We start from the raw sequence: 14,467 nt of genomic DNA, 5'->3' as shown, positions 1-14,467 counted from the left end.
TCTGTCCGTTCCCTCCATCATCTGCTCCCTCATCCATTACAGGGCAGAACTGCTCCCATTTGCATAGACAGAGAGATGCAGAGGGAGAGCAGGGCGGAGGGAGGAGGAGGAGGAGGAGGAGGAGGGGAGGGGTGCATACGACACAAAGGAGAGGGAGGAACACAGATGAGCGGAGAGGGAGCAGGCTGTGGACGTCGGTGCCGTTAACAATGGAGCGTTCGGATCCGGAGCGCTGATAGCCCGCGCGCGCGCGATAGCTGCTGGGACCCATTTGAGGAGGAGGAGGGGGGCTGCTCCTCCTCGGTGTGGAGGGAGAAAGGAGGAGGAGGAGGAGGAGGAGGATGGGCCTCGAACAGAGACTTGCGATGGCTCTGCAAACATTGGATTAAAGCAGTATGGTAACGTTTCTGATTGCATATTTGGTTGTTGTGCTGCGCGTGTGTCGTCCTCGTGCGTCCACATCCACGCGTGTTGACATCCATCTCTCGTGTCACAGTGTGTCTCCAGGAAGCCACAGACAGACCACGTCCTGTTGTTTTCTGCCATCTCCATCCTCATCTCAGCCCTGCTCTCCTCCGCCGTGCCGTGCCGCGCCGCGCCATCCGTGTGCGTTAAACCACAAACTTCAGGCATGTCACGGCACCCCCACCCCCCGCTCTGTGTTTGGTTTGGCGCTGTTGTATCTGGGCCAAAGCAGGACCCCCCCTCCCCATGCTAAAAGCCTCATCTTAGCATCTCACTTTCCCTCTCAAGATCAGGACTAATCTGCGCGCGCGGCGCTCATCTGGAATCTGCTCCGACACCATTCTGAGCGCGCGCGCGCTCCTCTAGCGGCAAAAATAGACGTGTCGGTGTCATGCGTCTGCTCGGGGCGTCAGATTGCAGTGTTTGGGCTTCAGGCGGGGGGAGTCAACCAGACCCCCCCCCCGTACAGCTGCACCCAGCCTTCAGAGCAGGGAATCCCCCCCAACGCACACACGGGGGGCTCTGCAGCTCCATCATTATCTCACTAAACTCTGATCTAGATCTGGAAATGAAGCGTCATCCTCGGTTTTTAGGGTAAGGCTCTGAGGCTTTGCTGAAGGAAACTATAATTATGCTTCATATAATTGATGTAAAATGGCCACTGCACTCAGATCTCTGCCTCCTTAGGCTACTATAGCTCCATGAAGCAGGCCCCTTGACCATCTTCACTTGGGTTTTTAGATTTCTGCTGCTCCAAAAACTCCCCTGAAAACCCTCTTGTGGTTGTAAACAGCAAAAGGAAGAAAATGTGGCTTCAGTTGATGCTAACACAACAATTTAATTGTTTCTTGGCAAAGTCGAAAGCCTGTTTATTACCCTTTAAATGAGGCCAAAAAGCAATCCAAGCAATCTATCAAACACCTTTATCTGTGTTTTCTGCCATGTCAGTCCGATTGACATAAAACCTTGAAATTTATGTTTGTTGGATCTAGATCAGGGATCTGCAACCTGCAGCTCCAGAGCCTCGTCTGGCTCTTCTACCCCTCTGGTTAAAGACAAAGCTTTTAGTTTAAAAAAGTAACTGAAGTGAAGTTTTTAAAAAAAAAAACACACTGTAGCCATAGCGGTTCAATAATCAAAAACTAAACATTTTGACGAATTTCAGTGTTTTAAGTGTTCCTCATGGTTCAAAAACACAATTAATTAGCTGTGTTTTAATTTTTGAAAGTTACATTTGTGCATTTCTGGCTAAGAAACACCATAAACATTTACATTTGTTTTCCCATTACACTACCTACCACTATTTTCTGCATGAGATGATCGTTTGTGACACAGGAAGTCTTTTATTTTGAATCGAAGTCTCTGTTAAACGTTTTAAACTGCTTCATATTTGGGGAAAAAAACATTTATTTCGTCCCAATTTTTATTTTATTAATGCCAAAAACAATAGTTCATTTATATTTCTCATACAAATAACATAAATACAAAATCTTATTTTTCTAAAAGATGTGTGACTCCGACTGGGTTGAGAGAAATAAACCAAAATGACTCTTTAACTGTTAAAGGTTGCAGATCCCTGATCAAGAATAAGAATCTAAAATTATTAAAGCACTTTTTGTCATAAGTCCAAACTTTCTTGTTCCATTTTCCCATTTCCCTTCAAAATCATTTAACACTAAGATAAAGGGACACACCTTCCATCAAAAGTTTTCACATGTCTGAACCAATCAAAATGTGTCGGGAAGTCCCACCTCCTATCAAATAATAATTTTAAATATACATTTTATATTAAATTACATTACACTGTAAATAGTGGATCAATTAATAAAGCTCTATAATTTGTTACATTTAAAAATACTAGTTTTTATCCAATTTAATTTTTGAGTTGAGTGAACCATCAACCCAAAATTGTAATTTAATGAAAACAAAAAATTTTGAATGTAACAAATTACAGAACGTTTGTAAATTGATACAATGTTTCACTTTTTTCAGTGTAGAAGGCAGAACTTCATTTTGATTGGCTTAGACGGGGGCGGGGCATGTGTCAACATTTTTGATGGAAGGTCTATCCCTATATCTCACACCTTTATTTGTGTTTTCTGCCAATAAAGCCTTGGAATTTATGTTTTTTAGTTCTAGAATAGGAATCCAAAATTATTAAAGCACTTTTTTGATTTTCCTTCAAATAATTTAACATTAAGATATAGGGACACACATTCCATCAAAAATTTTGACACGTCTAAGCCAATCAAAATGCATCTGGAAGTCTCGCCTCCTATCAAATAATCATTTTAATATACAATTTATATCAAAATTATTATTCAAGACACTGTAAAAAGTGGATCAATTAACAAAAGCTGTGTAAATTGTTACATTTTTAAATACTAATTTTATCAAATGTAATTTTTGAGTTGAGTAAACCAGCGACACAAAAATGTAATTTGATGAAAACTAAAAAATTAAATGTGACTATAATTGATCCAATGTTTCACCTTTGTCAGTGTTGTCGACTTCCAGACGCATTTTGATTGGCTTAGACAGGGGGCGGGGAACCTGTCAAAATTTTTGATGGAATGACTATCCCTATATCTCTTCTAACATTTAATTTCAAATTGTGCGTTTTTTATCACTTCAATACGCTTTTTTCTGCTCTTATTGCCACAGAATTTGGAAAAAATTAGATCAGGGGTCTTCAACCTGCAGCTCCAGAGTCACATTATTTTCTTCTATAAATCTGCTACAGCTGATCTGTGTCTCGTTGACACATGGTGTATTTTATTTTGAAATGAATTTATTTTGCTGCTGTGAAAAGTAAAAGAACTGTTATTTCTAAAAAATATATAAATATCTTTATTAACATTTTTATCACTGTAATTTCTGTGAATATTTCAAAGCTAAATTTGCTCCTCTAGTTGGATTTTAGTCAGTAAGAAATTGGACCAAACAAAAATCTAAACAGGTTGCAGACCCCTGTGTTAAAGGAAGATTTGATCAAATCATCTCCAGGCTGATCGTTGTGGTTCTGACCTGTGTTCCTGTCCCCTCAGCTGGACAAGAGTGAGGTTTCCACCCTGGGCCTACCATCCACCAGCAGCCATGGTGGCTCGGACAGCAACATCAGCACCGATGGAGCGGGGGCCGCGGCGGCCGGGGTTGTGGCGGGCGGTGGAGCCGAGGGTTCAGCGGTCGGTGAGCCGCAGCGGACGCGTGCAGCCCTGGAACACCTGCAGCAGAAGATCCTGAAGGTCACGGAGCAGATCCGGGTGGAGCAGGAGGCTCGCGACGACAACGTGGCAGAGTACCTGAAGCTGGCCCATAACGCAGACAAACAGCAAGCCTCCAGAATCAAGCAGGTGTTTGAGAAGAAGAACCAGAAATCTGCACAGACCATTGCACACTTGCACAAGAAACTCGAGCACTATCACAAGAAGCTAAAAGAGATAGAACAGGTAAGAGGGGACATTTTTAAATGGTGTTCTGAGAGAGTCCGGTTCTAGTTTTGTGAGGACAGCTGCTTGAGAATGTGCACTCACTGGCCACTTTATTAGGCACACCTGTCCAACTGCTCGTCAACAGAAATCTCTAATCAGCCAATCACATGGCCATCCCATCAGAGCTGCACAAATTATTATTTTAGTAGACGACTAATCATCGATTACTTTTTCCGATTAGTCGACTAATCGCGTAATGCATAAAGTGGATGTAAAACATATATCTTAACCATCATTAGCTTTAAACTAACTAAAAATTATATATATTCACACAAGCATTATCTGCAGTATTGCTAGTGTGCATGCTATAAGCTGAATTTGGCAGCTGAAGATGCTAGTGCTCATAGCTGAAGATGCTGAAATTAATACCTAAAAACGCTGATGCTGATTACTAGCTAAAATATTAGCTGAAAGCTCAATTAGCCTAAAAAAATGGAAAAAGGCCTAAGTCAAACAGCTAGCATGTAGCTGAAAAATTAGCTAAACTCTAAAATAGCCCCAAAAACCAAAAAGCCTAAATTAGCCAAAATAGCTAGCATGTAGCTGAAATATGAGCCAAACTCCAAAACAGCCTAAATAACTGAAAAATCCTAATTTAGCCAAAATAGCTAGCATGTAGAGCAAATATTAGCTAAACTCCAAAACAGCCTAGAAAATCTTAATAAATGTCAAAAAATTCAAAAAAGCTAGAAAATGTGATTTTACCTTTCAACTTTACTGCACTCTGACTCCATATAAAATAAAGTAACAGCTATTAAATTAGTCATCGAGTATTTTAAGAGCCGATTAGTTGTCGATTAATCGACCTATGTCACATGATGGTTGTGTGTGCCAGACTGGCTGGTCTGACTGTTTCAGAAACTGCTGATCTACTGGAATATTCCCCCACAACCATATCTAGGGTTTGTAGAGAATGGTCAGAAAAAGAGAAAATATCCAGTGAGCAGCAGTTCTGTTGGCAGAGAAACCTTGTTGATGTCAGAGATCAGAGGAGAATGTCCAGACTGGTTCCAGGTGATAGAAAGACAACAGTAACTCAAATGGTTGCAACCAAGGTCTGCAGAAGAACATCTCTTAATGCACAACGACCTTGAGGCAGATGGACTACAGCAGCAGAAGAACACACCGGTATCACTCCTGTCAGCTAAGAACGGGAAACTTAGGCTACAATTCACACAAAATCCCCAAAACTGGACAATAGACGATGGAAAAATGTGATGAGTCTGGATTTCTGCTGCCATATTCAGATGGTAGGGTCAGAATTTGGCGTCAACAACATGAAAACGTGGATCCATCCTGTCAAGTATCAATGGTTCAGGCTGGTGGTGGTGGTGTAATGGTGTGCGGGATATTTTCTTGGCCCCTTAGTACCAATTGATCACGGTTCCCACACTACAGCCTACCTGAGTATTGTTGCTGACCAGTGTACCATCTTCTGATGCTACATCTTCTGAGAGCTAGAACTAGAATTATCTCAGCAACTGTGTAAAACTATCATGTCAATATGGACCGAACTCTCTGAGGAATGTTTCCTTGTTGAGTCTATGCCACCAAGGATTAAGGCAGTTCTTAAGGCAAAAGGGGGTCCAACCCGTTACTAGCAAGGTGGACCTAATAAAGTGGCCGGTGAGTGTAGACTCCACACTAGTTTTTACCAATGCGTCCGCCTGTGTCTCACCAAACTATGCAAGGCAGCTGTCCTCCACCTCAAACCCAAATCCCACCTCTCTACTTCCTCTTTCCAGAACGGACCAGCCCGGCAGCCCAAGGATGTCCTGCGCGACATGCAACAGGGATTAAAGGATGTGGGAGCCAACGTTCGTGCTGGGATAAGTGGCTTTGGAGGCGGAGTCGTCGAAGGGGTCAAGGGGGGAGTCTCGGCACTCACCCACACGGCCGTGGTCTCCAAGCCGCGAGAGTTTGCCAGCCTGATCAGGAACAAGTTTGGCAGTGCCGATAACATTGCTCACCTAAAGGACAGTCTCGAGGACGGCGTTGGGGGCCACTCTGAGGACACGCCCACGCCTCGCGCCCTAAGCGGCAGCGCCACCTTAGTCTCCAGCCCCAAGTACGGCAGCGACGACGAGTGCTCCAGCGCTACGTCCGGCTCCGCTGTGGGCAGCAATTCCGGAGGGGCGGGAACGGGAGGGGGGATATTGGGACCAATGATGGGGAGCCCCCGCCTGGACGGGCACCACCACCATCAAATGCACGGGTCTTGGGACTCTCTGCTTGAGGGCCTGCAGGAGATTAAAGCCAGCCAGACTCACATGGAGGACGCCATCGAGGACATGAAGGGGCAGCTGCAGAGCGACTATTCCTACATGACTCAGTGTCTGCAAGAGGAGAGATACAGGTACAGCACCAAAATATACCACTTCACACCACCTCAGTCACACTTTATTTGGCCAAGTTTTCCACTTGCAGGAAAGGTTCTTTTACATTCTGAGAAACAGTCTCTCCAAACGCTTGTGCTATCTTATAGGGCCCAGATGACCCAAGCTTTACATTGACGTATTATCTCTCCTAAGACAAATGTGGATGAAGGTGGACGGGATTTCATGTCTGCCAGTGAAAATCAAAAATCATTGAAAAAAGGTTCAGTGCACTGAAGTCAACGTGAGTAAACACAGGCGGGGCCATCCCAAAAACTGTGGACAAACCCTATCGGGGCCCTCCTTTTCTGCCCTCTTAGAAACCATATGGGCCATCTGGCCTTGCTGGCTGTGTCTTCTGGACTTCCATTACTCTGTGAGCTGAAATGACAATCTGATGGTTAAATTCTCCAGCTATTATGGGGATTGAAAAAGGTTTAGGATGTAAGGAAAGGTGTGTTTGGTGCATTGGCCCTATATCAGAACTGGACTGAGTGATCCCCCCTCAGTGGGGGACTTGGCAATAGGTACAGGTAGGCGACTGCCTGGGGCCTCCAACACTTTTGGGTCCCAAACTGAAGACTTCAAATATTTGTAAAATGATGTTCATGGCCATCATTTTTTGACTCTGTCATAATAAAGGAAAAAAAATCTCTCAGATGGAACAAGACCACTCAAGTGAAAGTCCTAAACTGACCAGTCAGATGCCTCAGTAAAAGCATGTGGTCTCCTCATCAGTGGTCCAACAAACTCCCTTCTGATTGGTGAGATTTGTCAAAAAGATAAAAAGATCAAACCTTTTACCAAAGTTTTGCTTTGCATATAAAATCTGTTCATTCTGGAGGTAGAGTTAAGCAAACAAGACATCTAACAGGGATGTAAAAACCCACATAGTTTATCATCTATGTGCACCTTAGACATAAATTTATAAATGTAACCAATTTAAATTACACAAATGCTAATTAAGTAATCCTTACTTTAAGAAATTGCAATTTAAAAAAAAAAAATTTGTTCTTTTTCCCCTCTTTGTCCTCAGCAGTTTTACACTACTTTATTTATCTCGTGAATAAAAGTAGAATAACCGTCACAGAGTATGTTCCAAAGACTAAACATCTTGGATGATGGTGTCGTTAAAATGTTGTTTCTGGTGACCGTTCAGGTACGAGCGTCTGGAAGAGCAGCTGAACGACCTGACCGAGCTGCACCAGAACGAGATGACCAACCTGAAGCAGGAGCTGGCCAGCATGGAGGAGAAGGTGGCCTACCAGTCCTACGAGAGAGCACGAGACATTCAGGTGAGGAAGGAAACCCGAGAAGAAGCTCATTCACATCCCACAGCTGGAATAGCAACATTTAGACTCATGTCTGATTTGAAATATTCTAATTTATTGGAGACAAGAAATATTTTACTTTTAATCATTAAACTGAATTAATCTACATTTAAATGACACACAAATTAAATAAAGACTGAACACAATCAATGATTACCCACTATATGAGCTATTGTCTCTTTTTCTTATAAAGATTATTTAAAATAAGGAGGCCACGCCCCCTTCAGGAAAAGATTAGCTTTGATTGGATTAGACGGCCATCGTTAATCAATCAAAATGAATCCATCACAGTTTAAAACACTAGAATTCTAATGAACATTTAGATTTTTGTAGACATGTTAATGATTTCAAAGAGATTTAGTGAACACGGATCATGGAACTTAGGTTCATGAATGTAATCACTTGATTAAATGATGGTTTACTCCGATTAAAGTTCAATAGTAAGTTATTTCCCTGAGATCAACGTGTATTTAATTGGATTTCGGTGCTAATCAGGATAAAAAAAGTATATACTTTAGTTGACTTTTAACCAAGAACTTTTGGGGAAAAAGGCATTAGAATTGGTAAAGTTTGAATTCAGATTATCATCAACATTTTCAGACCGTCTTAAATCTGTACCACCTGATTCCAAACCTATGGAGGCTGAAAATGGCGTACCCTACTTTTTTTTTAATCCACTTTTTGATCCACTATCTCGTGATACAAGATAACGAAGAAACTTTCTCCCTTTCACGGAGACGCAGAAACCTGATTTAAGTCTCTTTATTTTGTAGTCAACAATTAAAACAGTAGAAAAAACATTCAAACGTTGTTATTTAGTCTATTTTTTATTTATTCGCTCTTTAAACGCCTTCATTCCATCTCATGCATCAGCCCCCTCCATTTAATTTCCAAAACCCTTCAAACAAAGTTGATTGACAGAACCAACAGAACCTGGACTGCCGAGCGTTTCTGCATGGTGCGTTCACTGACCTCCGGACATAAGCGGCAAAACAAAGCAGTTTATCAGAGAAAATGTCGAACTGATCCATATATAATTTATTGATTTAATAGTGTCGACATTTTTCTGAATAACCTCTTTGTTTTCCTGTGGATTGTATAAAAATGACAAAAGCTTTGTACCGGACTGAGTTGGGCCGAGTGGCTGTTTGGGTTCGCTAATGTCCAGAGTTCAGTGAACGCATCATGCAGAGATTCTTGTCAGCTCTGACTTCTGTCAATCAACCTGTTTGTTTGGGGGGTTTTAGGGATTCAAAGGGTCGGAGGCTGGTGCATGAGACAAAGAGTTTGAAGAGTGAAGCTCCACCAATAAATAAAAAATAGACTAAAAAACAACTTTTGTGGAGTGTTTTCTTCAACGTTTTTATTGTTAACCACAAAATAAAGAAACTTCAAAGAGGTAAAGTTTCTGTGTGGGAAAGAGAGAGAGGGACACTTTAGTATACTCTTCATTATCTCTTTATCACCAAAAAACAAACTTGGTTTTCTATTGAGTTATTATCTCGTGTTCTCTAGAAAACAAACTTCCTTTTCTAGTTATTATCTCGTTTTTCTCAAATGAAAAACTTCCTTTTCATGTTATGATGAGTTATTATCTCGTTTTTCTCGAAATAGCGAGTTATTATCATAATTTTGTGATTGAGTTATTATCTTGTTTTCTCCAAAAAAACGTCCTTTTCTCATTATGACGAGTTATTAATTATCTGCTTTTTTTCCCGTTTTAACGAGTTATTATCTTGTTTTCTTTAAAATCCAATTTTTTGTTTCTAGTTATCTCGTTTTCTGAAAAAAACAAACGTCATTTTCTTGTTATGACAAGTTATTATCTTGTTTTTTCTTTTTAACGAGTTATTATCTTGTTTTCTGAAGAAAACAAAACAGACTTCCTTCTCTCGTTATGAGTTCTTATTTTGTTTTTTTTCTTTTAAACGAATTATCTTGTTTTCTGTAGAAAATAAAAACGTTGTTATCTCGTTATTATCTCATTTTTCTCATAATAACGAGTTACTATCTTGTTTTCTCAAAAAAAAACAGACTTCCTTTTCTTGTTATGACGAGTTATTACTTAGTTTTTCTCAAAATAGCGAGTTATTATCTTCTTTGTTTTCTCAAAATAACAAGTCATTATATCAATTTCTCAAGAAAGAAAATTTGGTTCTCTCAATATAACGAGTTATCTCACTATGACAAGTTATTATCTCATTTTTTTTTCTTTTAACGAGTCACTATCTAGTTTTCTCTAGAAAATATATTATTTTTTATCTTAATAATTAGTTATTTTATAATTTTCTTAAGAAAACAAATGTTGGTTTCTCATAATGACAAGTTATTATATAGTTTTCTTGATTTTTTTTTCCCAATGTAACAAGATATCATCTCATTTTAATCTATTAATAATAATAATCATTCTTATCTCATTATAAAAACATTTTTTGATAAGGAGATCCACTATCTCAAGCAAAATGGTAAAATTTCAGAGTCTCAGTGCAGGAAAGGGAGAAAGGGACGCTACAGTATATTCTTCATTATCTTGAGATAACGAGATGATGCATCTCGTTATCTCAAGGAAGCGATTAAAAGAGAAAAAAAAGTTTTCGGCTTCCGTACTAGCGACTTGTTTTTAAAAGTCAACTTTCAAATAATTGATTTTTTAATTAACCCTTTAACACCAGAGGCTGAGCCGCTTTTCTCCTTCAGAATCTACTGGAAGTACCTTGATTGCTAATGGAATAATAAAATTACAGAAAATAAAAGAACATAAACACTGTTAAAGGGTTAACTGACCTTTCACTGTCATTTTTTCACTGAAACAGAAGACTTTAATATTTTTTTTTTTTTTTAGAAAAAGTGAAATAGCACGTTTAGGGTCAGCAGGTTTGTCAAAATGTTAAAACGGCGCCGTGCTCTGTCCGTGCAGGAGGCCGTGGAGTCGTGTCTGACCCGCATCACCAAGCTGGAGCTGCAGCAGCAGCAGCAGCAGGTGGTGCAGCTGGAGGGAGTGGAGAACGCCAACGCTCGAGCGCTGCTGGGGAAGCTCATCAACGTCATCCTGGCCCTCATGGCCGTGCTGCTGGTCTTCGTCTCCACGCTGGCCAACTTCATCACGCCGCTCATGAAGACCAGAGCCCGCGTGGCGTCCACCGTGCTGCTGACCTTGCTGCTGTTCGTGCTGTGGAAGCAGTGGGACTTTGTGGAGCTGTGGCTGCTGCCCAGTTAAGGTGGAAATAACAAAAGACCTTTTAAGGAAAAACTTCCGATTCAAATGTATTTGCCAAGCAACAAAGGACGCCATCTCATCTCGAATAAGTGGCGCAGACGCCCACTCACCACCACATTGCTATCACCAAATACAGACGTTTTTTAACCATTTCTAAATGTAAAGCCTAGAGCGACGGCTCGAAAATGCTGCTGTAATCTTCATGTTGAAGCTATGGCACATCCCGGAGGACTACACGTTTCCATGAATGTCACGTGCTCATGCATGTGCTCATACGTGCACCAAGAAGCATCCAGTTAGCATGGGTTAACATGTCATCGATGACAAAACGTTCGTGTTGTGTAACTGCCGTCCTGTGGTCCAAGCGATCCGTCTGCACTTCTAGTGTCATTCCCGAGTAGTCTCACGTGGTCCGTTTTTCTCTGATCAAAAAGTTCTGAAAATGATCACGACCCGAACATGTAAAACGGTCCATGAATGCAACTTCAGAACCACATTGTAGGAGTTCCAGCTGTCTATGCTGACTGGCATGTCGAAGTTTATATCCAGTTTGCAAAAAGGAATATTGCTGTTTTAGTAAACAATGTAAAATAAATTATTTCATATATTAAATGACTTTTGTTGTCAAATATCTCAGATAAATACAGAAATTTTGAAATATGAACTTTCAACTTTACAAAAAATGAATTCATTTAGGAAGAATAGCTGCTGCTGATTACAGAACTCAAACTCAACAGTCCGTTTCAAGAAAGAATTTGTTGATTTTATTGTAATTTTTTAGTTGTTAACTTGATCAATTTAATTCCAGTAGATTTTGAAGGTATCTTAAAGTATGTCCGAGATTTTGTGTTTAACCGGCGACGCCTCAGGATATGAAGGGTTAATGGATCTATGACAATAAATAGGTCCACCATGAAGGTAAAAATATAAATGATTCAATATGAAAGTGAGAAAAAATGTGTTTAAATTAGTTTTTTACTTGCGGTAGATGATGAGCCTAATCTTTTATTGTTTATTAATACATTTTAATAAGTAATTTATTTTAAATTAGAGGCATAAAAATTTTAATTTTAGGTCAAATAATAACAAAATTGTACTACTACTACTACTAATTTTACTACTGAATTTTACTAGTCTTTACAAAACCAAATGAATGTGTTTATATATATATATATATATATATATATATATATATATATATATATATATATATAAAACTCTTTTGTATAGAAATGTTTCAGTTCATTGCTTTTACGATTAAGAACATTTAAAACCACAAGTTTTCCCAGTGGTCTTTTTATTATAATTATGCAATTTTTAGCCCCCCCAAAAAATGTGTTGTTTTCTGGGACATCCTTTCTGCTGGAGTTCATTAGAATGTTCCTGTAAATTGTGGGCGGGACTGTTGTCACGGAGCAACCCCGCCCCCACTTCCTCGCCTGTTGCTAAAAGCTCTCTGTTTACACTCTTTCCCGCTAGTTTACAGCCCCTAATAACTCCAACCTAACACTAAACGTGCAACAAAAACAGCTAGCAATACTGGAGCTATCAAGCTGTACAGCTCAGACGAGGAAAATAAAGACGTTCACGGATCTTTTTGATTGTAAGTGGACGCATCAGAATGGAGCGGAGCAGGGATCGTCCTGATGCACAATAATTTTAATAAAGAAATACTCAGAAATGCAGTTTAAATCTTAAATTTCTCAAAATATGTCCTCCATCATCAGAAAAATGCCACAAGAACATGTTAAAAAAACGCCTTTTCATCAGTGTGTCTTAAGAAGTTTGTCGTTATTTAACTTTTCACACTTTAGAGAGTTGGAGAAGTCTTACCTTCAGTCGAAAGCTTGCTAAAATATTAGCTAAACGCCAAATTAGCCAAAAAAATAAAAGGAAAAACGTCTAATTTCGCCAAAACAGCTAGAAAAATGCTAAAATGTTAGCTAAACTCTAAACTATCCTAAAAAAATGGGGAAAATTTTGTTATTTTGCCAAAACAGCTGAAATAAGGCCAAAAATATTAGCTAAATGCCAAATTAGCCAAAATAAATAAAATGAAGAATGTCTAATTTTACCAAAACAGCTAGAATAATGCTAAAACATTTGGTAAACTCTAAACTATCCTAAAAAAAACTGGGAAAAATGTATAATTTTGTCAAAACAGCTAGCATTATAGTAAAATGTTAGCTAAACTCTAAATGATCCTTTAAAAAAAACTGGGAAAAAATGTATAATTTTGTCAAAAAAGCTAGCATTATGCTAAAATGTCAGCTAAACTCTAAATTATCCTAAAAAACTGGGAAAAAATGTGTTATTTTGTCAAAACCGCTAGCATTATGCTAAAATGTTAGCTAAACTCTAAGCCATCCTAAAAAACTGGGAAAATGTGTTATTCTGTCAAAACAGCTAGCATTATGCTAAATTGTTAGCTATACTCTAAACTATCCTAAAAAAACTGGGAAAATGTGTTATTTTGTCAAAACAGCTAGCATTATGCTAAATTGTTAGCTAAACACTAAACTATCCTAAAAAAAAACTGGGAAAAAATGTATAATTTTGTCAAAACAGCTAGCATTATGCTAAAATGTTAGCTAAACTCTAAATTATCCTAAAAAACTGGGAAAATGTGTTATTTTGTCAAAACAGCTAGCATTATGCTAAATTGTTAGCTAAACTCTAAACTATCCTAAAAAAAAAACTGGGAACAAATGTATAATTTTGTCAAAACAGCTAGCATTATCCTAAAATGTTAGCTATACTCTAAACTATCCTAAAAAACTGTGAAAAAATGTGTTATTTTGTCAAAACCGCTAGCATTATGCTAAAATGTTAGCTAAGCTCTAAGCCATCCTAAAAAACTGGGAAAATGTGTTATTCTGTCAAAACAGCTAGCATTATGCTAAATTGTTAGCTAAACTCTAAACTATCCTAAAAAAAAACTGGGAACAAATGTATAATTTTGTCAAAACAGCTAGCATTATGCTAAAATGTTAGCTAAACTCTAAACCATCCTAAAAAAAATGGAAAAAAATGTCTAATTTTTCCAAGACAGCTGAAATAACGCGAACAATATTATCTGAACTCCAAATTAGCTTAAAAAATGGAAACATGTCTAATTTGGCCAATATTATAGCATAATGCTAAAATATTTTTGCATAATGCTAAAATATTAGCTCAACTTAGCCTAAAAGACTAGTAACATTTCAAAATTAGACAAAAACACCTAGCATGTTGCTAAAATATTGTCTAAACTCTAAATTGTCCTAAAAAAACAACAAACAAACAAAAACAAAAATCACTCAAAAAAGTAATTTTTCCAAAACATAATGCTAAAACATTTGCTAAATTCCAAATTAGCTTACAAAACTGGACACATGTCTAATTTTGTCAATATTTATGCATAATGCTAAAATACTAGCTAGACTCCAAGTTGAGTTGAGGCTGCACGGTGGCGCAGTGGTTAGCGCTCTTGCCTTATGAAGATCCTGGTTCCATCCCGGCAGGAGGATCTTTCTCCCCGTGCATGCGTGGGCTTTCACCGGGGACTCCGGCTTCCTCCCACCGTCCAAAAACATGCTTCACAGGTTA

General features: G+C 38.9%; 1 protein-coding gene across 1 annotated transcript; it reads left to right on the top strand.

Moving 5' to 3' along the window:
• The first annotated feature begins 78 nt into the window (after window positions 1-78).
• Window positions 79-11,491, top strand: tmcc2 (transmembrane and coiled-coil domain family 2). The gene is made up of 5 exons (XM_024271210.2): window positions 79-398; window positions 3,513-3,914; window positions 5,702-6,312; window positions 7,491-7,626; window positions 10,580-11,491. Exons 1-5 carry the CDS (start codon window positions 396-398, stop codon window positions 10,877-10,879), a joined length of 1,452 nt encoding a protein of 483 aa, XP_024126978.1. The 5' UTR covers window positions 79-395; the 3' UTR covers window positions 10,880-11,491.
• Window positions 11,492-14,467: the final 2,976 nt, after the last annotated feature.

The sequence above is a fragment of the Oryzias melastigma genome, linkage group LG5 (assembly GCF_002922805.2).
Source record: "Oryzias melastigma strain HK-1 linkage group LG5, ASM292280v2, whole genome shotgun sequence".
Classification (NCBI taxonomy): domain Eukaryota; kingdom Metazoa; phylum Chordata; class Actinopteri; order Beloniformes; family Adrianichthyidae; genus Oryzias; species Oryzias melastigma.
Note: the sequence above shows the minus strand (reverse complement) of the source record. Positions and strands in the feature narration are given on the sequence as shown.